Source organism: Triturus cristatus, chromosome 11 (genome assembly GCF_964204655.1).
Source record: "Triturus cristatus chromosome 11, aTriCri1.1, whole genome shotgun sequence".
Taxonomy (NCBI): Eukaryota; Metazoa; Chordata; class Amphibia; order Caudata; family Salamandridae; genus Triturus; species Triturus cristatus.
The window spans coordinates 112,206,112-112,232,803 of record NC_140594.1 but is presented as its reverse complement, the minus strand read 5'-3'; the positions used below and the strand labels follow the sequence as shown (position 1 = coordinate 112,232,803).

The window sequence follows — 26,692 nt, the reverse complement described above, 5'->3', positions numbered from 1 at the left end:
ACCATACGCAGAATCGTTTCCATTTGAGAGAGTAGGTTTTGTTGGTACTGTCCGCTCTCGCCTTTGCCAGCACGTCCCTGCATTCCTGCGGGATGTTTAAATGACAGAACTCTCTGTGCTCAGGAGCCAGGCCGATAACCTGAGCGATTGCAGGTTCGGGAATTGCACCTGCCCGTTGGACATTGTCAGCAGGTTCGGGTGCTGTTTCAGACGAATCAGTGTCCTGATGGAGAGGCGATGAAGATCCGAGAACCAGTACTGCCTCGGCCAGAACGGGGCAATTAGGATCAGGGTACAGGGCTCCGCCTTCATCTTCCTGAGGACCCTGGAAATCATCGGAAACGGCGGAAAAGCGTACGCAAATACGCTGAACCAACCTATGGAAAAGGCATTTCCGAGTGACCTTGGTTGGGGATGCCAGCTTGCGTAGTTTGGGCATTTGGCGTTCTCCTTGGTGGCAAACAGGTCGATTCCTGGGACCCCCTATTCCGAGAATATCTGAGCCAGCGTATTCTCGTCGAGCTCCCATTCGTGGGAGAGGGATTTCTGTCTGCTTAGGGCGTCTGCAATGGTGTTGTCCTTGCCCGGGACATAGTCCGCCCTGAGAGTGATCCCATGGAGAACAAGCCAGTTTCAGATCTTTTGCGATTCGCGTGATAGAGTGAGCGAACGCGTTCCTCCCTGTTTGTTGAGATAGTGCATCGTCGTGGTGTTGTCCGTTCTGACGAGCACCTGGGAGTTCTGGATGCGTGGTAAAAAGGCTTGTAGCGCCAGATACACAGCCCTCAATTCCAGAAGATTGATGTGGAGATGCTGCTCCTGATCTGTCCATTTGCCGCTTACTCGGAGGTCCTGTAGGACGGCTCCCCAGCCTGCCAGAGATGCATCGGTGGTGATCACCAGCGGCGCTGCTGGAAGCAGGAATGGCAGTCCTATAGACAAATTCCTGTGATCTCTCCACCATTCCAGGCTCTTGACTATTTGCGGTGTTATCCTCACAATGTCTTCGAACGAACCTGTACTCTGAGTCCATTGGTTCGTGAGGGCTTCTTGCAATGGACGCATCCGAAGTCTGCAGTGAGGGATGAGGAGTATACAAGAAGACATCATTCCTAGGAGTGATTTGTAGGTTCGAACTCTTAGGGACTTCCTTGATGCCACAGCCGTGGCCAGAGATATTATCTTGTTTTTCCTTTCCTCTGAAGGAAATGCCCTTGCGCATTCCGTGTTCAAGGTCGCCCCGAGGAAGGTGATGCTTCTTGTTGGGGACATATAGGATTTCTGGTGATTGAGAGTCAATCCTAGATGTTGAAATAGATTGATGCAGGCGTTGGAGGATTTGGTTGCGCCTGCAGCTGAAGGTGCCTTTACCAGCCAGTCGTCGAGGTAGGGGAAGACTTGGTGACCCATTTGACGCAGGAAAGCTGCCACAGGCGAAAGGCACTTGGTGAAAATCCGCGGAATTGAATTGGTAGTGCTGTCCTGCCACCTCGAAACGTAGAAACTTTCTGTGCCCCCTGAGTATCGGGATGTGATAGTAGGCATCCTGAAGATCCAAAGATGTCATGAAATCTCCTTTTTCTAGAATGCCTAGTATTTCTTGGATCGTCACCATCCTGAACGACTGACTCTTCAGGAAAGAGTTGAGTGCCCTGAGGTCTAGAATGGACCTCCACTTCTTCTCCTTCTTGCGTATAAGAAAGAAGCGGGAATAGAATCCTTTCTCCCTCTGAGATGATGGAACTCGCTCGATCGCTCCTTTCTTCAACATCGCAGATATTTCTCGGAGTAGCAGTCGCAGATGTTTGTGTGGGAACCTGCGGGGAGGGGTTGCAGGTGGGATGGTGGTGAATTCCAGGGAATGGCCGAATCTTATTAATTGAAGTACCCATCGATCTGTGGTGATGAGATGCCAATTTTCTAGGAAATGGGTCAATTTTTCTCCAATCTTTGATGAGGGAGATAGTCGCTGGACTGGCTGGAGTAACTGGTCACTGGCGTCCGCCGGTGCCCCTCTTCTGGTTTTTACCCCTGAAGTTTGATCTCCCATAAGAAGTCTGACGACCTTGTTGTTGTTTCTGCTGGTACTGGGATTTATTCTGGAAGGAATACGAGGACCTATTCTGATAGGATCCCCTGTAGGAGGACTGGCCTCTGGATTTGTTGCCTCGAAAGGACTGATTCCTTGCCTGCAAAGTACCAAGCGCTCTAGCCGTATCAGTGTCTTTCTTGATTGCTTGGAGCGCCTCGTCAATTTTATCCCCGAAAAGGTGTTGGCCGTCGAAGGGCATGTCCGGCACCTTCGTCTGCACTTCCTGCCTGAACGATGTTGCCTTCAGCCATCCCTGACGGCGCAGGACTGCAGCCCCAGCCAGTTGACGAAAGCCTGTCATGGCCACATCTATGGCACAATCAATGATCTCGGCCGCCGAGGTTTGGCCCTCAGTAAGTAGTGCCTTGACCTCCTCCTGAACTGCGCTTGGCAGCTCGGCTATATATGGGGCTATATCTTCCCAAAGTTGGCGGTTATAACGCCCTAACAGGGCTATGGAGTTGGCCACCTTGATGATCATTGCCGATGTGGTAGAAAACCTTTTACCAATCGTGTCCAACTTTCTGCCTTCCTTGTCTGGTGGGGCTGACAGAGGAGAGGAAGGGTTGCGAGAATTCTTCTGGGCCGCCTGGGTTACGACCGAATCCGGTTTCGGGTGCCCATTAAGGCAAGCTGGCGCCGTGGATGGAGCCTTGTACTTTTTATCCAGGCGTGGAACAACCGCAGGTACGGAGGCCGGCGTCAGCATCAGTTTCTTTCCCTGGTCCCAGAGAAAGTCAATAATTGGGATTGACTTCGTCGTCTTCTTTGTCTGCTCCTTGAAGTCATGTAAGAAGCACTCAGTCTCAGTCGATTCCATCACCATATGAAACCGCGTCGCTGCTCTTTCTACTATCTTATGGAAACCGCCAATATCCACTGGCGGTGAATCTGCTTGGCGCGGTTGCGGGGAAGCTGGGGAGGATGCCACATACTCCTCCTCCTCATCCTGATCCGTCTGGTCTTCCTGGACTTCCCCCTCTTCCATCTCTTCAGCCTCCTCATCCGAGGACTCTATCACCTGAGGTGGTACTTTCTCCTGGCGGACCTGAGTAGTTGGTCGTGTTTGTTTTGGGGCTGTCGTTGGTGGATTTGTAGTAGGCATCGGGCCCCCTGTCTCAAGTGCCGGTGATTCCGGAAAACGTTGCTTGTAGTCCCGGATAAGGTATTTGAGGTCATTAACAATTGACAGGGGAAGGCATACCATCGGGGTGACCTCCGTGCGAACCTGCTCCCGGACAGGGAGTTCCTGGCAGCTCATCTCCTCCTGTTCTTCGTCCGTGCTCTGACATTTGACGTGCAGCTCAGAAGGGGAAGTAGCCTGATCCAGGAGTTCTTCTTCAGACTCCTCACTCTGAAGAATCTCCATAGGCAAATGAGTTTGCACCTTACTTGGAGACGTTGTTTCTGGTGTAATCTGTTTCCTGGTCAGTTTGCCAGATCCAGAACCCTGTACAGGATCCCCTGCAGTCGTCCGTGTTGTTGTCGACGGTGGTAGGGTCATAGACGACGTTCCTACTAGTTTGGATTTCTTCCATGGCTCAGTAATACCTATGGGCGACGACGATTTCTCCGTCGCCGATACCCTCGTCGACGGCATGGCCTTCGTCGACGGTGTCCCCGCCGACGATGTTTTCTTCGTCGACGATGCGCTCGTTGACGATTCATTTGTCGCCGACGCCTTCGTCGTCGACGTCTGCGTCGTCGACTCTCCCGTCAACGGGGGGCTCCTCATCGACGATGTCGTCGTCGACGGGACAATCTTCGTCGTCGACGAGGTCTTGGACGTCGACGATGGCTTTAGCAGTATAACAGATGAAATAGGTGTACCTGCTGACGACGATGAAGGGGTGGTCGTCGTCGACGAGAAGACTGACGACGCTGTCGTCGTTGACACAGTTGTCGTCGCTGTGGAGACATAACCTGGCGCCCCAACTCTTTTTTGCGCTGAGGAGGTTGTCGCAATTTTGCTGGCCGACTGGGTAGGCTTCTTAAAAGTCTGAGAATCCTTGTCAGACACTGAAGATTTTGAAGATCTTGCCTCTGAAGACTTCTTGTGTGCCTTCATAGGAGGAGTGTCTGAGGGGCCAGGAGACGTCACTCTCGGCCTCTTCAGGGAGACTTCAGAGGTTCTTGAAAAGCTTCCCTCTGAGGATACCACACTCTCCCTGTCCTTAAGCCTGTCCAGCCAGATAAGCAGACGACCTTCTCTGTCCCTCAAGGTCTTGTGAGGGAAAGACCTACATATTTTACTGTCCTTAGGCACGTGGTCAGGATAAAGGCAATATAGGCAGAGGTCATGCTTGTCGTCCACATGCAGCCTCTTCTTTCCACATGAAGAGCAGGCCCTGAAAAGGGCTTTCTTCTGGGATTCAGACATGCCAGAAGTTTTAGAAGAAATAAATCACTCACTGCAGTAATAAGTGGCCTGAAGCAATCTCTGTTCAAGTCCTTGAAGAAATAAGTCACTTTAAAAAGTGAACAATCTGGTTTTAAAGAAATCCTGAGGAGAACTCAGGCTGGAGACTCCCTAGCACAACGTGCGGTAGAAAATCTGAGGGACTGAGGCTCCTGTCAGGAAGGTTCTAGAGGGAGGTGACAGCTGATTGGCTGGCTCTAAGAGTTTGGTCCTTTTTACAGAAGGACAAGGATAGGCTACTAAGGGGAGGCCCTTAGGCCTATTTTTCTCTATGTATGTCTATAGGACATTACTTTTCTATGTACCGGAGGCTCCCGTCTCGACGACGGGGAATGATTCAGGCATGTGAATCTATGAAAGACACCCCTAATACTGGATAATTGTTACATTATTGTCAAGATGGCAACCTTTGGGATTTATTGGACTTAGTTATCCCTGCATTTCTCTTTCTTTTTACAGGTTGAATATTTGCTTTGGTGTTCCTTTGAGGACATGCCGCCCGTGCTCTAGTGTTAATTCCTGGTGCATCTAGGACGTCCATTTTGGGGGCTCTCGGGCTTGGCGGGGATAAATCTGAGAGAACAAGGCACGCTGCCGTAGACGGTGAATTACGGGGAGATTCAAGTGTTGCGTTATCACTGATTAGGCCGCCAAATGATAGGCGTGATTGTAAGGTTGCAGGGTCCATGGACAGGCGTCGCTCTGTCAATTCGATTTCGTGGGTCAATAGGGACTCTGCCCTCACTATGAACACATCCACTGTCCCGGCTACTCCTTTGCGTTTGCTTGCCATTCCGAGGGCTCACGATAGTCCAGTTGTAACACCACAAAATGACACACTAACAAGCTATATATGACAGTTCTAGTCATACCACCTTGTGACACGGGTGCAGGGATTGTTTCTTCAGTTGCAAGTATCAGGGGGGTGGCCCAGCCCAGCCTCCTCCTGTCCCTGATGGGCACAGACGGGCCCGCCCTTGGTCCGGGGTTTGTCCCGCGCCGCGGTGGGAGAGGCCACACCTTCCCCTCACTCGCGGCAGCTGGTGAGTAGAGCGGTGCACTCTGGGGTATGCAGTGTCCCCCCTGAGTGTGAACAAGTATTGCCCCCCCAGGAGTCCTTAGAAGATGCAGGTACTGCCATTTAAAGCGGCAAATGAGCACAGCAGGCAGAAGAGGCTGCACTTACGCCTCCGTGGGTGCTGTACCCCCAGAGAGGTGAGATGGCGGCTGCGCACACAAGCCACGCCAACCACCTACCGCTAAGTCTGCCGTCCACTGCCGTCCACAGCTGCCACCTGGGCACGAGGCTCGCTGTTCACTGCTCACTCCAGTGGATGGTTCCAATCTGCTATAACATGGTGCTGAGCGGGAAGTGCAGCGGTAGCAGGAGGATGAAATGAGGCAAACAGGAGCACTGTGGGGGGACAGGACTCAGTCGCGCTCAATCGTGCTAAAATGCCTGGAACGCCTGGGAGCCCAGATCGTCAAAGCCCCCACCGTAAGGAGCAAAAGGGGTAAAAAAAAAAGAATGGGCTGCAGCTGCAACCTCAACCACAGCGATTTGGTGTGTGGTGCTTGGGGTTCTCTCTCATTAGCCTGTCAAATAAAAGCCCAGGAGGCGGAAGCAGGGGCTGATGAAAGAGGCAGGTGAACCGTTCCCCCCACTTTACTTTATTTTCACCATCTCTGGCATCTAGTAATGATGTATATTACTTCTGGAAGTATTGTCCTCACATGATGGATTGTAGAATGTAGAGATTTATTTATTTGCAGAGTTTTATATAGCGCTGGCTAGACCTGGAGGTATCAGAACGCTTTATATGAGGTTGATATTAAAAAACACGAGTTGCACGATTACATCAGTTACTAGAGCATAGCATAACACAAACAAGTCCATGGAGCATGGAAGGTAGTGGGGGAGAATCAAGGGGCTGTAAAGTAGATCAGGTCTGGCAGACCGGCAATGGAAGATAGTATTACAGGGGCCACCAAAGAAGTAAGAGTAAAAGAATCAACAAGCCGGTTGGGGTCAAGCAAAAACAAAAATCCAGTGCCGGTCCCACTCACTGCATCGGATCAAGGTGTAAACATTGTAAAAGAGTAACAATAGAGTAGTGGGGGGAAGGGAATATGGCTGAATCGATAGTAAGTTTAAATCAAATTCCATATTCCGCCGAACGGCACCAAACTAGTGAAGAAAACCGGTGCCGGTCCAACCCACGGGGTTTGTAACGGAGGCAGTACTTACTTAAACATTGGGAAAAAAGTAACAATAGAGTTGTGGGGGGGAGGGGAATAGGGCAGAAAAACTATCGTTAGTTTCAATTAAATTCAAGATTCCGCCGAACGGCACCAATTTTGTGAAGGCATCCAGGGCCGGCCCAACAAACCGGGCCGGTAACCGAGGCAGTCCTAACTTAAGTCCAGTGTAGAAACTGCAGAAGTGGTGGAGGCCACGACCTCGAAGCACAGCGGGCCAGCAAACGGACCTCCGGCCGAGACCAGCAGGCCGCCAAGGAGGCCAACCGATGGGGGGGAAATGGCCACATCGCACCACCAACTGAACCAAGTGGACGCAGTAGAGAGCCGGGGGGGGGGGAGGGCCAAGCCGGAAGTCGCAGCAGTACATCCACCGGGAACAGACCAGAATGCCGAAGTTCAAACCAAAACGGAAGAGACAAGGAGAGAAAGGCGACTCCCGCATAGGCTGCGTCGCCGCGGGAAGCTCAACAGGATCACTGTCTCGAAGAACAACTATCCACAACCCCAAGAGAGAAGCAGACCAAAGCGGGATGCAGAACAACAACATCCGTGTCTGGAAGGTAGGTGATAGTCCTGGATCAACCCCCCAAAGGGTGATCCCAAACCCGTCTCCTCTCAGCTGCTATCAGCAGCGCAACCATGCACTTCGCCCATTTCTCCATGGAATCTGCATGCGGTGGATAGTTCATGTTGCTGTGGGTGGCTTTCTCTCCTTCAACGAACGGTCCAGGGGCCCACAGAAATTGTGGCATTAAAATCACCGGGGAGGAGATGGTTCAGTGGGATGTTAAATTCCAGGTTTAACGAAAAAGGCCATCCCACGCCCTGGAACTCCCGACCGGAGCTCCTTACCCGTCGCCCATATTGTTCCAGCTTGTGATATCAGATTACGTGATTCCATGGGGTCAGTTGCTGCTGGATGTAAAGGTTACATGACCTATGAATGAATTAATCAATTAATCAGGGAATTGTAAAGTGAGGGGAGGGGAAGCAGTTCCGTTCAGTCAAAGAACCAGGCATTGAGTGGCTACCTGAGGATGTTCAGAGAGGTGGCGCGTCTGATGTCGATCGGGAGCTCGTTCCAGGTCTTGGCCCCGATGTAGGAGAAGGGCCTTCCGCCGTTCTTGCTCTGCAGGCGTGCAGTTTCGGCGAGGGCGAGGCCGGCGGATCGGAGGTTTCTCTTGGGTACGTGGAAGGAAATTCTCTTGTTGAGATATTGGGATCCGGTGTTGTGGAGGCATTGGAAGGCGTGGGTGAGTACCTTGAAGGTTACTCTCTTCTTGGGGGAGCCAGCGGAGGTCTCGCAGGTGTTGGGTGATGTGTTCTTGTCGAGGGATGCCGAGGACGAGTCTGGCTGTGGTATTTTGTATGGTCTGGAGTTTGCAGAGCAGACACTTGTTGATTCTGGCATAGAAGGCGTTTCTGTAGTCCAGTCTGCTGGTTTTGAGTGCGTGGATGACGGTTTTTCTTGATTCAGGGAGGATCCATTTGAAGGTCTTGCGAAGGATGTGGAGGGTGTTGAAGAAGGTGGAGGCGACGGCAGTGACCTGTCGGGTAATGGAGAGGGAGGAATCTTGAACGATGCCGAGGTTACGGGCACGATCGTGGGTTGGGCGGGCTGCCGAGGACTGTGGGCCACCAGGTGGTGTCACTTGCGGTGGGGGAGGCTCTGAGGACGAGGACATCCGTCTTCTCCAAGTTGATCTTCAGGCAGCTGCTGCTCATCCAGGATGCAACATCCTTTATTCCTTCCTGGAAGCTGAGTCTGGTGGTTACAGAGTCCTTGGTGAGGGAGAGGATGAGCTGGGTGTCTTCGGTGTAGGAGACAATGTTGAGACCGTGCTGTCTGACGATTGCGGGGAGGAGGGCCATGTAGATGTTGATGAGCGTAGGGCTGAGTGATGATCCTTGAGGCACTCCGCAGTTGATCTCTGTGGTTTCGGAGAGGAAAGGGGTCAGTCTGATTCTTTGGGTCCTGCCGGTGAGGAAGGAGCGGAGCCATTCGAGGGCGGTTCCCCGTATGCCGGCATCGTGGAGTTTGGCGGCGAGTGTGCGGTGGGAGACGGTGTGGAAGGATGCAGAGAGGTCGAGTAGGATCAAGGCCGTGGTGTGGCCATGGTTGAGGAGAGTGCGGATGTCGTTTGTGGCGGCGAGTAGGGCAGTCTCGGTGGTGTGGTTGCTACGAAAACTGGATTGGGAGGGGTCGTGGATGGAGTTCTCTTCAATGAATTTCAGTAGTTGGGCGTTGACGGTCAGAGGTCCGTGGGTGCTCCTGAGTGGATGCCTTTGATGGTCGATTTGGTGTCTTCGGTGGTGGCTGGGGCCAAGGCAGAGATGGTGGGTAGCTGGTGTTTTTGGAGGGGGAGGGGGGAGGTTTCGGAGTCTGGAGTTCGTTCGTTGTAGTTGCAGTTTGGTGTTAGCTCAAATGAAAGGTCATGAAATAAAAATAAAAAACTAGAACCTCAATGAAATACTGAAGTACATATTATGATGAAAGAGTTGGGCAGGTAGATACATGTCCTACAAATCCATAGCTGCCAGAAAGTTGCTCGATGCCCAACATAGTAAGGGTCGTGTTAGGGGGGTTATCAACTTGTGCATGGTGAATGAGAGTACATGTCCGCACGAAGGCCAAAGTAGAAGGAGTTTTTATTTAAGAGTAAGCATGGTTGGTCATATCTGAACAGTGACTGACCCTCACTTAGTGAGAACTGACAATAAAGATGATAAGGTGTTAATGGACAAGAAATGTATACTTACAGGTGCAATGAAATTAAGTTGTTCATAGCAAGTGTATAAAATATGTTAACATCTTGGGTCTAATTGAACAAGTTACTTATCTTTGTTAATGCCTTTTCTGGTAGAAATTCTACTTAACCACAGATTCCTCACCATACAATATTCCCCAGGCGTCAGACTGGATCTGGAAAATCCTGAGCAGTACCTCTGTATGCCAGTAGGTGGCATCAGTCGGCTCCACATCGGAAGTGATGTCGCTGTGACTATATGAGTGCCACCCAGGCGCACTGACATCAGTTTCTTTTGGCACTATTTCCATACCAGAAAACGCAGAACCTACTAAAAACCAATGTTGACCAGTGTGCAGTATTTAATTGGATTTTTTAGGGCGAGGGACCCAATTTGCAGAGCAGGGAGGATGGGAGAGTTGGTGAGAAATCTGTAGTTAGAAAAGAGTCTCTTCCAGAAAAGCGGTTACAGAAGGTAACTAACTTGTTCTTCTGATAGAGAGTTCTACCCACAGACACCGCACCTTAGAATAGATTCCCAAGCAATACCTCACCGGAGGTGGGTATACGAACTGGCTTAAACCAGAAAGTCCAGGAAGACTGAGCAGGCCAAATGTCCATCTTGACGGACTTGGCTGTCCATGTAGTAGTGCTTCGTGAGCGTGTGGTGTGACGTTTACGTGGTGGCTTGGCATTTGTCCAGGACGGGTATCCACTGTGCCAATGCAGTAGTAGTGGCACAGTGGAATGGGCCCACAACTCCTTAGGATGCTGCTTCTGAGCTAATGTAAAGCAGATCTCAATGCAAAGTACAATCCATCCAGAGATTGTCTGGTTCTGCACAGCCTTGCCCTGCTTCGCTCCAGTGAACCAGGTGAAGAGTTGATCATCCACCCGATGGTCTTTGGTGCGATCAATGTAAGGTGAGGAATCTGCGTTTAGAAGTAGAAAGAGGTTATAATTTTTAGTCCTATTAAGTGGCATATCTTGAAATATTTGGACACACACTTGAGAGACAAGCCTAAACATGCCAACATGCAGACAGTAGTTAAGGAGGTATGGTATACAAATATATTAATAACTTTGATCATAAGCATTGGTATCTGCATGAATGATGATCAGATATGACCTCTTCAGCATGCTAGCTAATTCAATGAAGATGTGCTTAAACTCTTGAGACTTCCTTGCAGCCTCGGTGTGAACTGTCTTTAAAAACCAGTGAATATGTATAAGAGCAGCAATTAAGGTGAAATCTGCTCATCAGCAGCTTTAAGTGTACAAATATTATGAAAAAGGTTCAGAAGAGGGGAAAAAAAAGATTTGAGCACTTCTGTTAATTCCAAGCTATTAATGCTTGATTTCGATCATGGCTTGTTTATTATAAAAAATGGTATCCTTAAATAACTATTTTTGTTTCAGGGATAAGGATGTTATCCATTTTCCAAAAGTGGCTGTAAAGGGTGATCCTAAAACATGGTAAGTACACATGTAGCAATGGTAAGCACACAAGTAGTAGCTGAAGATTTTGTCTAATGAACAATGTGGGAAAGAATGAAAAGTTACGTACCTCTGGTCCAATAAGATCCTATGATGCAGAACAAAGTATTACTAAGGCAACAATTTGTAACCCACTGCTGATAGTAGCTAGAAAAAGGGACAAAGAAGTTGCCTCCTTAACTCTCCATTCCAAGGTTGAAAGCTGCAGTCATCTACTACTATATTGACCCAAACCAATAGCAATGTTTTGAATTATTTTTATGATGTTATTCTGGTATTTGACCTATATATGAATTTTATTAATATACTAATTTGTAACTAATTTAATTTGGTAATCTGTTTCTTTAACTTCTATTTTTATTAACATATCCTTATCAATTAAGTGTGCCTACTTAGTTTCATTTAGTAGCTTATCCGTTACATTTGTATTTTTATTTGTATTTGAATTGTATACCATAAGCCTACATTTTAGAATGTTTTATAATAGTTTACATTTTATTTTAACCTCTTCAGCGCTGCGCGGATTCCCGCGCGGTGCTGAAAGTTCTGAGCGCGGGCGGGGCCATGACGGAACGGTTCCGTCATAAGCACAGCCCAACCGACGTGCATGACGGAACCGTTCCGTCATCGGCGTCGAAGAGGTTAATAGATACATGCACACACACATCACACGGGTGGTGATAAAAACTGTGCGGTTAGGGGTAGGTCTAACTTTCCATTGCAAAGGACAAATTTTGGGATACGTCGCGCATGAATTTTTGCTGAGCTTCCGATCCTCCGCCCATGGGAAATTCTATCATAAAAATGTACCACAGTGGCCTAAAACAGAAAGATGTGATGTAGGAAGCTCTTTGCTACACTCTCATTGCATGTAAAACTCCAGATGACCCACTTGCACTGAGGAATGAGTTGATTCAAAAGCCCCTAAACCATTCTCTTCTGCGAATGGAGAGCCTCAAGATGGCCACAAGGAAAGCCGAGCAGTGAACATTCAGCCAAACAGTAAAAGACTGCTCAAGGGAACAGACAAGAAGAAGGTCTAAGCCGAGGATTCACTGAAACACAAATTGGTAGTTGTGGAATTCCTCATTTTCCGGAGTGGCAGAGGTATAAGAACCCAGTGACGCAAGCATATATTCAGCTTCATGATAAGCTTGCCATAGTGACCCAGCTTAGAGAGGCTGGAGTGTACTGCAAATGGATGTGCAATAGCAGGATCAAGAGTGCAAGGGAGGGTAGTCTGACAGTCATGGCAGGCCATCGGTAACTGCAACTAACGGGTGTAGAACTGAAGCGGCCACGCAAGGAAGGGGAATAAAAAGGTAGTTTTGGTGCCTATGCTTTGTGAGGTTCTTGATAATCCCGGTGGGATCCACATGAGCTGCAAACTACGGTCTCCAGAGCAGTTTTGTGGTCTACACTACCCTCAGTAAGAGAGTCTGCTCTGTCACAATGAAACAGAAGCCTCCTGAGAAGGAACAGAATTGAGCAATTGGTCTAAACTGAATTGTCCAACTACCGAAGCAGCAAATTGCAATCAACAGATATAGAATCTTGGCTATAGTGTTGAAGCAACTGTTTTTTTTAAAACATAATTTGTTAGATTTTCTTATATCAACAGACCGCAACATAATACCCACAGGTGCGAAAGCAGAAATGAGTGCATGTGATATATCAACAATCAGGTGGATAAAAAAGCAGATAAAATATAGACATAGCACGTTTGTGGGAGTGTCCATGTATGGCGGCGGCAACAATTTGGGATTCGCTTCTGGTCCGGTGTTTCGATAAGTTGGTAGAAGCATTAAACAGAAGAGAGAAATGGGACAAAGGGCATTAAATCAGTTTGAATCATCATGTTGAAGCAACTTAGAGCACAAACGGGTCTCTGCAAACAATTACTGGCATCTAACAAGAAAAAACCACTTTAAAAAAAAAAAAAAAATCTCCAAATGACCTTCTGGCCTTAAAGAAATTTGACTAAAGAGATGGAGTGCAAGAAACCTCCTCAGAGGCCAAGGATAAGCCCCAGACTTCTGCAGAAGTCTTAGCTCCCTCAAGAAAAGGCAACATCTGTGAGCTTATCCTGTAAACCTTGTGTGAGCAATTGTTTTAAGATCTTGATCTCCTGCTAAAGAGTAGAGTCGTAATTAGATGAAGCCGAGGGCATATGGAATACAGGTTTGCTGAGAGGTTGACACTTCTCAAGCAGTAATCAATATCCACGGAGGAACACAGTCAGAGAAACAGTGCTCACAGAGAGATCAACAGCAATGTCGACAGCGTAGATATGAAACCGCATGCACAGTAGCTTTTCACAACACCCCACAGGTTCATGATGAGTTTGAGATTATCCTGGACAGGACTCACAAGGGCCTTCACATTAAAAAATTACCCTAAACACACTGACAAAAATCACTTCCTTAAAGTAAAAAAAAGGCATTTTGAACCCTATTAGAAAATAAGGACACGTGCCATTTAAAGACCACTATTCCAGGATGTGTCAGTGGGGACCATGACCATGACCTCATCTCCTAATGCAGAGAGATGAGGGAAGTCACAACACGCCTCCAGAAGTAAAAAAAACAAAAAACAATTATTTTTTTTTTTTTTACAGATGGCACTTTTCATTTAGTCTGATTGTCCTGCTTACTAGCAAGACACACACTGTTAGGACTGCAGATGAAGCGAAAACAGTGCTTGTTCTCGGGACTCTGAATGAACAAGGTCTTCCAGGGTCCGGCCAGTCCTTGACAAAGAGTCAGGGTGCAGGAAACAGGTGACCAAGAACGACTGTGGAATGACCATACTACTTTAGCTACAGTAGGAGTGAGAAACTTGTTTGAACACTTCTCGGACTAGGGATAAGGCGTCCTACTTGGCAGGAAGGTATTTCACGAATGTTTGTTTGAGTTCATGCTCTGAGGTATGATGAGATTTTACTCGCCCCATGGTCAGAAGACCCTGAAGAAAACTGAGAAACCGGGACAGAAGGCATAGTCCAGTGGTCAAGACATGAGCCACCATGCTGAACATGCTCAAGCATGTCTTACAGTTTTTTCCTTTTATATTTTAAATAGTATGATGTTGGCTGGCCTCATATTAACAGGGGAGGGTCCATGCCCATCATTTGTTAGTAACTTATACTGTTGCAGTTTTTATTTCCAAACTGTAGGGAAATAACATTACATAGGGTGTGGAGAGGACGTATAAGAGTTCATGGAATTTGCATCCAGCTAGAACGGCGGCGGCAGTGTGTCCACAGAATAACGTCAAAGTAAAAAAAAAAAAAAAAAGATACTCAATAGAAAATTGAGAACCAAATTAAGGTCCTTCCGTGGCATTACAAAAGGTTTTAGTGGAAACTTATTGACCAAAGCTTTCAATCAATCAGGGAATTGTAAACGCGCTACTCACCCGTGAGGGTCTCAAGGCACTGAGGGAGGGAGGGGGGTCCGTAGATCTGTTTAGCAGAAAAGCCAGGTCTTGAGGGTCTTCCTGAAGGTGTTCAGGGAGGGGGCGCGTCTGATGTCTGTCGGTAGCTCATTCCAGGTCTTGGATGCAATGTGAGAGAAGGATCTTCTGCCTGCTCTGGCTCTGTAGATGCGTGGGGTTTTGGCCAGTGCGAGGTTGGAAGATCGGAGGTTTCTTTTGGGTACTTGGAAGTTGATTCTGTTGTTGAGGTATTTGGGACCGTTGTTGTGTAGGCATTTGTAGGCCTGAGTGAGGATTTTGAAAGTGACTCTTTTCTCCACGGGGAGCCAGTGGAGACTTTGTAGGTGTTGACTGATGCGTTTGTGTCGGGGGATGCCGAGGACGAGTCTGGCGGCGGAGTTCTGTATTGTCTTGAGTTTGCGGAGTAGGGACTTGTTGATGCCGGCGTACAGTGCGTTTCCATAGTCCAGTCTGCTGGTGATGAGTGCGTGGGTGACTGTCTTCCTTGACTCAGGGGGGATCCAATCCACTTGAAGGTCTTGGGGAGGATGCGGAGGGTGTTGAAGCAGCTGGAGGTGACGGCATTGACCTGTCGGTTCATGGTGAGTGATGATTCGAGTACGATGCCGAGGTTCTTGGCATGGTCTGAGGGGGTAGGTGGGCTTCCGAGGGCGGTCGGCCACCAGGTGCGGTCCCATACAGAAGGGGTGGTACCGAGGACGAGGACTTCTGTCTTCTCGCCGTTGAGCTTCAGGCAGCTGTTGGTCATCCAGACTGCGAAGTCTTGCATTCCTTTCTGGAAGTTGAGTTTGGCAGTGGTGGGGTCTTTGGTGAGGGAGAAGATGAGCTGGGTGTCGTCGGATACGATGTTGAGGCCGTGTTGTTGGACGATGGCTGTGAGTGGGGCCCACGGAGCTGCTGGCTGTTATAACTTGGAGGCGCTGAGGTGCTTTTGGGGATTACTGTGCTGCCGGGACTGCGAGGACCAGCGTGCCCTGTCTGACTTTGTGCTTCACGCACCTGGTTCCTCTTCTCGGCCCCTCCCCCTATTTCTCCACCTCCTATATTAAGCCTCGCGGCCCCCGCTTCGCGGGTGCCGCTCGCAGGCGAGGTCAACGCTTCTTTTTTAAACCTGCTGCTGTTTTATTCCAATTGCCCACGGAGCTGCTGGCTGTTATAACTTGGAGGCGCTGAGGTGCTTTTGGGGATTACTGTGCTGCCGGGACTGCGAGGACCAGCGTGCCCTGTCTGACTTTGTGCTTCACGCACCTGGTTCCTCTTCTCGGCCCCTCCCCCTATTTCTCCACCTCCTATATTAAGCCTCGCGGCCCCCGCTTCGCGGGTGCCGCTCGCAGGCGAGGTCAACGCTTCTTTTTTAAACCTGCTGCTGTTTTATTCCAATTGCCCACGGAGCTGCTGGCTGTTATAACTTGGAGGCGCTGAGGTGCTTTTGGGGATTACTGTGCTGCCGGGACTGCGAGGACCAGCGTGCCCTGTCTGACTTTGTGCTTCACGCACCTGGTTCCTCTTCTCGGCCCCTCCCCCTATTTCTCCACCTCCTATATTAAGCCTCGCGGCCCCCGCTTCGCGGGTGCCGCTCGCAGGCGAGGTCAACGCTTCTTTTTTAAACCTGCTGCTGTTTTATTCCAATTGCCCACGGAGCTGCTGGCTGTTATAACTTGGAGGCGCTGAGGTGCTTTTGGGGATTACTGTGCTGCCGGGACTGCGAGGACCAGCGTGCCCTGTCTGACTTTGTGCTTCACGCACCTGGTTCCTCTTCTCGGCCCCTCCCCCTATTTCTCCACCTCCTATATTAAGCCTCGCGGCCCCCGCTTCGCGGGTGCCGCTCGCAGGCGAGGTCAACGCTTCTTTTTTAAACCTGCTGCTGTTTTATTCCAATTGCCCACGGAGCTGCTGGCTGTTATAACTTGGAGGCGCTGAGGTGCTTTTGGGGATTACTGTGCTGCCGGGACTGCGAGGACCAGCGTGCCCTGTCTGACTTTGTGCTTCACGCACCTGGTTCCTCTTCTCGGCCCCTCCCCCTATTTCTCCACCTCCTATATTAAGCCTCGCGGCCCCCGCTTCGCGGGTGCCGCTCGCGGGCGAGGTCAACGCTTCTTTTTTAAACCTGCTGCTGTTTTATTCCAATTGCCCACGGAGCTGCTGGCTGTTATAACTTGGAGGCGCTGAGGTGCTTTTGGGGATTACTGTGCTGCCGGGACTGCGAGGACCAGCGTGCCCTGTCTGACTTTGTGCTTCACGCACCTGGTTCCTCTTCTCGGCCCCTCCCCTCCGCTACAATTAAGACTGGAACTGTTCACGCGTTAGCGGGACGCGAGCGGGGCTAAGACTGGGGCTAAGCCAGGGCAAAGGGTGGGCCGTCTGAGGCCGTCCGAGGACGATCGGGGACGGGACGGGCCACCCCTCTAACCCCCTCAGCCTGGTGAGACAATTGTTTGCGTATTGCCTAAAGTTTCTTATTGTGACGCCTATTTTGCTCTATAGTTTATAAGATGCCTCTGGATGCTGATAATCCCCGTACCTTAACAGTTAACACCTCTAAAGGCCTAGTATCAGGAACAATTGACCAGTTCTTCAAACGCGTAACTACTGTTTTGGAGAAAGAAATAGCGGATACTGAAAAGCGCCTATCATTAGATCTCCTAACAGGCAAACGTTCGTCATTGGGTAAGATTGGTACCGCTCTCTCCCCAGAGGTGTTAAATGAGGGAGCAGGTACCTCCAAAACCCATCCTACGCACGGAAGAACAAATAAAGTTCCACATATTGATTCCTTAGGCGCGGTTCCTTTATCTGTTGACATAACTGCCCTAACACTTTCAGGGCTATCAGATTCTCCGAATCTAGCTATCACCCCTTCTCTTATTGTGGAACCAGAGGCTAATAGACAACCAGCAAGAAAGAGACGACGTACTCCAATGAAATCTGTGGCTAAAAAGAAGAAGGCTAAACCTTCAGCCCAAAACCCGAAAGTATTAGGCTCTGTACCGCAAAAAAACTTCCATTCAACTATTAATGCTTTGGGAGTATCTACTGACGACCTACTTACAAAAATAGAGATCTTGTTTAAATCTCTTTTACTTCCTCTTTTGGAAAGGTCTAGATTGATAAATGCACACTTGGAAGATCTAAGCAAACAAGTGGAAAGAAACAATTCAGTTACCACTGAATTGCTCAATACTTACACCAAAAGCAGTCTTAATGATCAGTATCCTTCCACATCTTTTGTGGCAATGCAACCTCCACCTATTGATAATTTGCCAATATCGACTATTGCACGGGGGGAAAATTCTGCGGCAAAATTATCTAATAAAACCACAGAGTCTGGTAAATCCCACCATGCAATAAAGGGCAAAGAATTGGATGGGGAGGAAAAGGCAGTAAATAGTTCCAAAATCGGCCTCCCAGAAGTAAGTGATGAGATAAACAGCAAAAATGTTAATATTTCCCCGGGAACAACAAATGTGAGGAAGAGGCCTATAAGAGAACAAGAGAATAGCGATTGGTTACCCCAGTCCCAAAATATCCCAGCAAGTAGAAGAGTGGATTTACCCCCAGAATCAGCCCCATATACCATTATCCTGACAGGGGTTCCCGAATTACCAGAAGGCGTAAGGGAGGACTTTTATGCGTTAAAAAACAAAACCATTCATTGGTTGACCCATAACAGACCCCTCCCTGCACACATAAATGGAGAAATTCTCATGGTGAGACGTACATGCTGGGTAGGAACAAGACCAAAGGAAAAAAAGGGGGACGTTATCATTATAAACTTTAGAGACCACAGGGCGGTTAGATGCATAGGGGATTGGTATGAAGCTAGAGGGGAGGAAGTAATCTCCACACATTTTGTCAATTACTTCTACCCAAGAGAATTGATTTCCCATCCTAAACCCTACGCTAGAAAAGAACCTCCATCTAATCGGAGGGCAGTAGAGCGCTATTCTTCCTATCAAGCCCCTCGCAATTACTTTTCTAATCCCCAGTTAAATGATGGGTTTCTGAATAATAACCACCAATTTTGTCAGGATTTAAATCCATCTTCCTGGAACAATTATCCTCACATACATCAGAGGTTTAATATACCTACTGCTAATTCTTATGCAGCTTTGTATAACTTGGAAGATGTGGACTGACTCAATGATGGAGGCACCCAACTATGGAAATCCACAGAATCTTGTCAATCCCCCTCAAATGTTAAGGACCCTGTAGCTGAAAACGTGGAAACCCAAATAACAGAAAACATTGCTCCTCAAATGGTTCAAAATCCCACACAAACGGGTGGCATAGCCACCCTCTCAACGAGGAATAATTGTAGTCATTCTTTTGGACAGTTGGGGCCCGTAGAACTAAGAGCTTCAGTGAATCCCATTGAAATGGGAGCTACTAATATAAACAAAAGCCGTAATATAACAGAATCCGACATTATATTACAAATTATGTCATGGAACATCGCTGGCATACGCCCCAAAATAATGGATGGGTCCTTAATGGATTTTGTTGAAGACTACCATGTAATCTCCTTACAAGAGACATGGTCCACCGAAGAACAACATTTGATGGGCTATAAAACATATTTTTCACCGGCAGTTGCGGGCCCTTATGGTAGGGCAAAGGGGGGTTTGACGTTATTCATAAAAAATACCATACTTGGGTTAAAAGTAACCCCCCTTAGACTCCATACTAATTATCAACTCCTGAAACTCACATTTATAAAGAAGGGGGTAGTATTTCTAGTGAATTTCTATGATAACCTCCCCGAATGTGAGAGATCAGAACTGCTTGGGGCACTTCGTAACACACTCCTTACTTTGACAAGAAAAACACAAGGGTCAGAAGTCCCTAGCATCGTTTGGGGTGGTGATTTTAATCACCACACCTGCAGCGTGAAAAACAGTAACATTTGTGGGGTGGGGGATGAAACTGACAATCATGTGACTCATTTTAGTCACACAAAGATAGGAGATTTCCTTAATGAGACGATGGCAGAATTAGGCCTAGTGATCTTAAATAAGTCAAATACTCCTTCAGGACAGTTACAGCCCACCTATCTGGGTAGGGGTTGGGAGACAACAATTGATTATTTCTTGGTCTCAGCTACATTGGAAAACAGAGCCCAGGGTTTTAGAGTAATAAATAACATATTAAGTGATCATGCAGCCCTGGTTTGTTCTTTGACCATCGATGAGGGGAAATTTACCCCTTATACGATGATGAATGTCCTTGCTCAGAATAATATCCATCTTACAAAATTAAATGGTTTCACCATAGGCTGGGGCAAGATAGAACCAGAAGCGCTAACCAAGAAGGTGGTTCAGGCGGTGTACCCTGAAATTGGGAAATGTTTAGACAGTCAGACTAATCAATTGGAATTACTGCAGAATTTTAAAATAATATTAGAGAAAGTAAAAGATTTCTTAACCCGCTCTAACAAAGGGGAGAAAGGCGAGAAAAGAGGGTGGTTTAGTCATGAATGCACCCTAGCTCACAAACTTTTAAAAAAAGCTTTGACTAAACCTATACGAGATCAAGAGGAAATTAGCGATCTAAGGAGATCCTATCGCTTAGCTTGTAAAAAAAGAAAACAGGAATTGAAAAAATCTTTATGGGACCAATTATACGAGAGTTCTCAGGCAAAAAATGGTGAAATGTTTTGGAAGGTGGTAAAGACCCCCTTCCTGACCGATAGTTGTGATCAACCAAGGGTCGAAGTGGCGATTGATGGCGTAACATGGGTGAACCACTTCTCCAAAGTTTTTAGCAAAACACAAGTAGTGGACCCATTAGAAAATATGAATGTTAGCCCCCAAGAAATCCTATTTCCGATTCCATTAACCTTTGAACTACACGAAGTTATAAATGCCGTTAAAGCAAGTAAATCTGGTAAAGCCCCCGGACCAGATGGTGTACCTGTTGATTTCTTTAAGTTTAAACTTGACCTCTGGGCGCCAATTTTGAAGGGGGTGTTCGATGCGGCAATGAATCACGGGTTAATTGAAACTTGGACTCAATCAATTATGATTCCAATCTTCAAGAAAGGAAATAGAGAGGAAGCCTCTTGTTATCGGCCAATATCGTTACTAGATTCTCTTGGCAAAGTTTTAGGTAGGGTGGTACTACAGCGACTTCAGGAGTGGGCAGAAGACCATAATATATTATCTGTTTTTCAGTTTGGTTTCCGGGAGGGTTTTGGCACAATTGAACAGGCACTGAACTTAAGCCTATTGATGGGAAAATATGTCACAGCCAAGGAGGGAAGACTATACATGGTCTATGTCGACCTTACTGCGGCATTTGACTGTGTTTCCCATTCAAAACTCTGGTCCGTCCTCATTAAGATGGGCATAGACCCAGCCATGGTAAACCTTCTTCGTGCATTGTATTCCAACGCATCGTCCAGGGTTCGTTTTGGAACAAAGGGTGAAGTTTCTGAGTCCTTTAGGGTGGAACGCGGCGTGAGGCAGGGTTGTGTCTTGGCCCCCTTTCTCTTCTCACTCTACACCAATGGTTTGGAAGTAGAGATGTTGAAAGGGGCCCTCGACCTCCCCCAAACAAAAGAGCACCTCATTCCAGCACTCCTGTATGCGGATGACGCTGTCATTTTAGCGCGTACTCCGCGAGAATTGCAGAAATCCCTAGATAGGTACTCGAGGTTTATGGGCACCCTGGATCTGAAAATAAATATAAAAAAAACCTATGTGATGGTGGCAGGAAGGGATACAAAAAGAGGAAATTCTATTTTTCTAGATAAAGAGAGGTTGGATCTCACAACCCAATACTCGTATCTTGGAGTCATGATTGATGAGAAACTTAATTGGAAAGCGGCTATTGATGCTCGCAAACACCATCTTATGCGAGCAATAGCGGCACTTATAAAATTCTCCCAGAAATTAGGAAAGAGACCACCCGTAGAACTGCTTCGCATTTATGTAGCGAAGTGCCATTCAATCGCACTCTACGGGGCAGGTCTGTGGGGCCACAAAAATACGACTGCGCTGCAAGTAGCAGAGAATACCTTTATGAGATACCTTTTGATGATTTCCAAAAGCGCATCCACCTTTTCTTGTCATGCTGAACTTGGCATGGCCCACATTGAGGATCTGGCTAAAATCCAACCTCTCCTCTTGTGGCGCCGCATCTGGACATCATCAAAGAACTACCTTACTAAGGAGATTGCAGCAGACTGCATGTCCCTGGAGAATGCAAGGAAAATTGAGTGGCTGCTTTACGTAAAGAAGTTTTTCATTGATTTGGGCTTGTCTAAATATTATGTTAACCCTGAACTAATGTCTGAGATCTCTAAGAAAGAACTAAAAACAATAGCCCTCTCTTTTTTGGAAGAGATGCGGCTAACTAAAGAGATAAGTAAGCCATCGGTTCAACACTCCATAATAGTCGCAACCACAATGTACATCGAACCATATTTGACCTATGTTGATTCCCAATTTGAGCGTTTCTTGTTAACACGTTTTAGACTGAATGTTTTTCACAGGCTCGTAGCATTCCCTAAATGTAACTCATGGAAAGAAGTCTTAGGGGCGTGTCCCTGTGATGAAACTTCGGTTCAAACAACAATGCATACGGTCCTGTTTTGCAAGTTTTACGCTGAGCATCGTAACACATGGCTAATCCCATTATTAAGAACTCTTGGTTTCAGACGATGTCGCCCTGCTATGCTGCACCTACAATTCTTGAATACTGTACTTATCACAAAAACCGTTGTGACTTTTTTAAAGTGTATTTACCATCACAGAAAAAATCTTGGTTAAAATAATTGTTGTTATTCTAAATGATTCTATACACCGAGTTTACTGTGAATGTTATGTTTTTTTTTTTTTTTTTTTTTTCTGTATGTACTTTTATGGTTATAATTGATTTTATATAACCGAATAAAGATTTATTAATAATTAATAATAAAGATGTTGAAGAGGGTGGGGCTCAGGGATAAACCCTGTGGGACTCCGCAGGTGATTTTCGTGGGGTCGGAGAGGAAGGATGGGAGTCTGATCCTTTGGCTTCTTCCGGCGAGGAATGATCGGATCCAGTCCAGGGCTGTTCCTTGTATGCCTGCGTCGTGTAGTCTAGCGACTAGTGTGCGGTGGGAGACGGTGTCGAAGGCCGCTGATGGGTCGAGTAGGATGAGGGCTGCGGAGTGACCTTGGTCCAGGAGGGTGTGGATGTCATCTGTGGCGGCGAGTAGGGCGGTCTCTGTGCTGTGGTTGCTTCGGAAACCGCATTGGGACCGGTCGAGGACTGCGTTCTCTTCAATGAATCGTGTCAGTTTCCTGTTGACTGTTTTCTCTGCAAGTTTGGCTGCTAAGGGGAGGAGTGAGATTGGCCAATAGTTCTTGAGGTCGGTGGGGTCAGCTGTGGGCTTCTTGAGCAGATGTCTGACTTCATCGTGCTTCCAGTCGTCTGGGAAGGTGCCTGTTTTGATGGTGGTGTTGATGGTGATGCAGCGGTAATTTCACGGTAATTTCTGAATGCAAAACCTCATTACCTCCAATTAACTGCTGTAAAGGTACTGGGCCCTTGCCACTGTATATTACCTTCAGGAGACTTTACGTAAACATGAAAAATCAAAAATGCATTTAATATTTAAGCCAATAAAGAGAGTTGTATTTTTATAGGGTTTTATTTTCTTAGTTAAAAGTGAAGTTGTTCTGACCCTTTATTCATTAGTCAAATATCAATCAGGTTACAGAATTTGGAAATTAGGAAAATATAAAATGAATACAGAACATATTACAGTCTGCATATAAGCATCACATGTAGAAAAGAAAATATGGCGCAAAATGTCAGTCAAAACTCTTAAAGAGCTTCTAAGAAAAAATGAGTCTTGCATAGCTAATCAATAATTAATAGTTGGCAAAAATCTCCCATAAAGAGAAATAAATGCATAAGACAAATAAATCTTTTTCAAAACTAATTAATTCTATCTGTTGCTCTCTCTGCCCTGGTCTGATCAATCTACCTGTCTGTGCTTAGGAGCAAGGCAGCCCGCCCTTCACAAGTCCACAGAGGAATGTGATCTACCTTGACAAAAATATGACATGCAAGGACTTCTCTAAAAAAATATGAGCAAGACGCAATCTCCTCCCAGGCTGCAGCAATCTCCTCCCAGGCTGCACCCGCGATGTTTCTCGTACCTAACCCATGTGATGTCTGATCTCATCTGTCTCTTCTCCTCTCCTCCCTCTCAGACTAATGCCCAAGGCTTAAAGAGAAGGCACCACGCCCCCTAAGAGGTCATTATTTATACTCTAATTCTTGGCTGACTACACTAATAGTTGTTGCAGTTTTCAGTAAAACTTGCACTGATTGTCTACCATAGATGACATGAGGGTCTCTCCATCCTGTTCTCATTGCAAATCGGGTTTTAACAAAAGAAGCGTTAATGATAAATATAATCATATATTTCAGCAACATTTACTAGGAAAATGTTTCAGTCCAGTTTCCTGCATCCTGTAAAATCGCACGCAGGATAAGCACATTCCACAAACACTAGTACATTGGCAGAATAGCAAGTATTTAAGTTCACAGTGGCCTTGAACTAGGTCTTCACTCGAGGCAAGTTGGTATAATCTGCGCATGCTCTCAAATTCAGCACCATTCTCAGCCTTGCTGGATTCACAGGCAGCCATTTTATCTTGGGCCCAAAAAATAAAACAAACACAAAAATAGTATTAATTTAGGAAATAGAACCCATTCTGTTTACCATCCCCCATACTAATACTGTGTATTCTTTTTCCTAGCAAAAGCACAAGCAGTTAATACATACTTATAGCAACATGCTCTAATGTTTTAGATAGCTTTTCATGCAAAATGCTTTAGCCCCACGTGTAGTGTTTGGTGCATGGTTAATTAACACACATTATAAGATGTGTTATGAACTGAATATATTTGTCTAAATATGCAACAAAGCCAAAGTCTCTTGAGACAGGAATAGGGAGTGTAGATTACAAGGAAAATGAGCTGGGAAGAGAGAACACATTCAATAATTATTTTCACAGCTAAAGAGGCCACTAAAATCACAAGTTTTCTCTACACTGCAAAAACACGTTAATTCAGCACAAGCATTTCAGACTGCAAGCATTGACCAGGCTTTATTTCATGTCTTTCATTTTGAATGCACCAAAATCTGCGTCATTTTAAATGCAGTCTTTCTGAAGCACAAAAATAAAGCAATGCCTAATCTTGATAAAATCTAGCTCTATCAATCCTCCCTTTTTGATGATATCAAATCATACTTCAAATGATTTATAAATCATCACATTTATTTAATTTCACAAGTGACATTTTTATTGCAAAGGCTGAGCATTTAACAATTTTACTTCTATTTCTATTTCTAAGGCAAACACAAATCTTGTCTGTAATCAGATCATATATAGCCAAGTTTAGTGCAGAGTTCTGTAAGTAGCTTATTGGAACTGTTAGTCTATTCTAAAATAAGTAAAATAATAAAAGGAAAATTCAACAGAACAGTACTCTTTTCTATTTTCTTTTCTTCTTTTTATTTCATCATTCAAAGATTCTTTTTCTCTTCAGCTCTTGACAATTCTCAGTTATTGTTTCAGCCCTTCTTTTTCTCTTTGTCACCAGCTTGCCTTCAGGGTGGCTCAAAGAGTGTGGCATTCTGTACTTTTTCCATGCAATATGACCACTCAGGTGCTGAGAAACGCTGACAGAGCACCATCAATTCCTTGCACTTTTCCAATCCAAGCCTTTCACTTTTATTTTCACTTTGATCAGATTCAGATGTTTCAGCTATGGGTGCAAATGATTTTTCAAGGGACCACTGCAAACTTTTTGGATTCCCTTTCAGCCAGCTTTTTCCTACCTCCACTCGTAGGCCCACAGCACTAATTTCTTCTTCAGAGGCTGCATCTGACTCTTTTACCCTTTGGACACCGCTTTCATCTGAGTCAGTTTCCACTTTTTGCTTTTCCAGTGCCACCTCAGTTTTCTCTAGTGCTGCTTCAGACTCTGTGTGTTCCCTTACAGCTTGACTGACCCTCTTCTGTGGACTTTTGAACACTGCTGGCATATCTTCTTGAAGAGGAGCTGTTTTATCAGGGGGACACAGTACCATACTTGTGAGAGAGGCTTGCACCCAATTTGGAAGGCCTCTACATTTCACAACAGTCTTTGGCACCATTCATTATGTAGATCTTGTGTAGCAGCTGCAATCTGGTGAGAAACTGCACGCTCCACATCAGTCAAGCCTTCACAGCAATGGCTAGTCTTTTCATCTGTGTTTTTCACAAGTGCATTTGCATGTCCATCTTTAAGCCACTTTGGTGATGCTGAGACACAGGGCCATATGTAGGTAGCTAAATACCGGTCGGTAACGGCCGAAATTCGGTAAATATCCCGTTACCGACCGGTATTTAGGCATTTGAGATGTAGGAAGCATGATTTAGGGATTCAGTAATTTACCGAATCGGTAAGGGATCGGTAAAATACCGAATCGGTAAAATACAGATTCGGTAAATTACCGAATCCTTAAATCATATGTAGGGAGCACTCAAGTGAGTGAATTTCAGTAGTAAGGATTCGGTATTTAAAACCAACTACAGGTTGATGTTAAATAACGTATACCTTTCAAAAAGCTAAATTTGGCTGCTTTAAAAGTGCCATGTGGCAGACATACATGCCCTTAGGGCATGTATGTGCGCCACATGTGCACACATGCACGAATCAGGGGTGCACCAGGGTGTCAATGTGACACCCTGCCACCCATGATTATGCTTCCTCTATTACTGATTCGGTATTTACCGAATCGGCAATAGTAAATGGCTTCCCATTCATTCCTATGGGCCTCCAGGCCCATAGGAATGAATGGGAAGGGATGCATTATTACCGATTCGGTAAATACCTATTCATAAATACTGATATTTACCGAATCGGTAATAATTACCGATTGTTTACCTACATACTATTTACCGATTCATAAATACCGAATCGGTAAAATTCGGTATTTATGAATCGGTAAATATAATTTATCTACATATGGCCCACAGTCTTTTCCAAAGTATAACTCTGTACTGTCTTTGTGTTGCTTTATTATGCTTGAAACTTCAGGCAGATAGCTACAATCCAATCCTTGTTCAATCTGTGGTTCTGCACATTTCATCCTTGAGACCTCATTATGATCCGATTTCAGAGAAACTAGCAATCTATACCTGGGCATCAGTTTTTGCAATAACACATTTGCTA

At 46.4% G+C, this 26,692-nt stretch overlaps 1 protein-coding gene across 9 annotated transcripts in view; it reads left to right on the top strand.

Moving 5' to 3' along the window:
- LOC146783444 (coiled-coil domain-containing protein 74B-like) overlaps positions 1-26,692 on the top strand; it is a 353,886-nt gene that overhangs the window by 258,829 nt on the left and 68,365 nt on the right. For all 9 annotated transcript variants that reach the window (XM_085633242.1, XM_085633243.1, XM_085633246.1 and 6 more), the window contains one exon: positions 10,940-10,996. In XM_085633242.1, the coding sequence (XP_085489368.1) occupies positions 10,940-10,996 (57 nt within the window). The remainder of the gene's footprint in view (positions 1-10,939; positions 10,997-26,692) is intronic.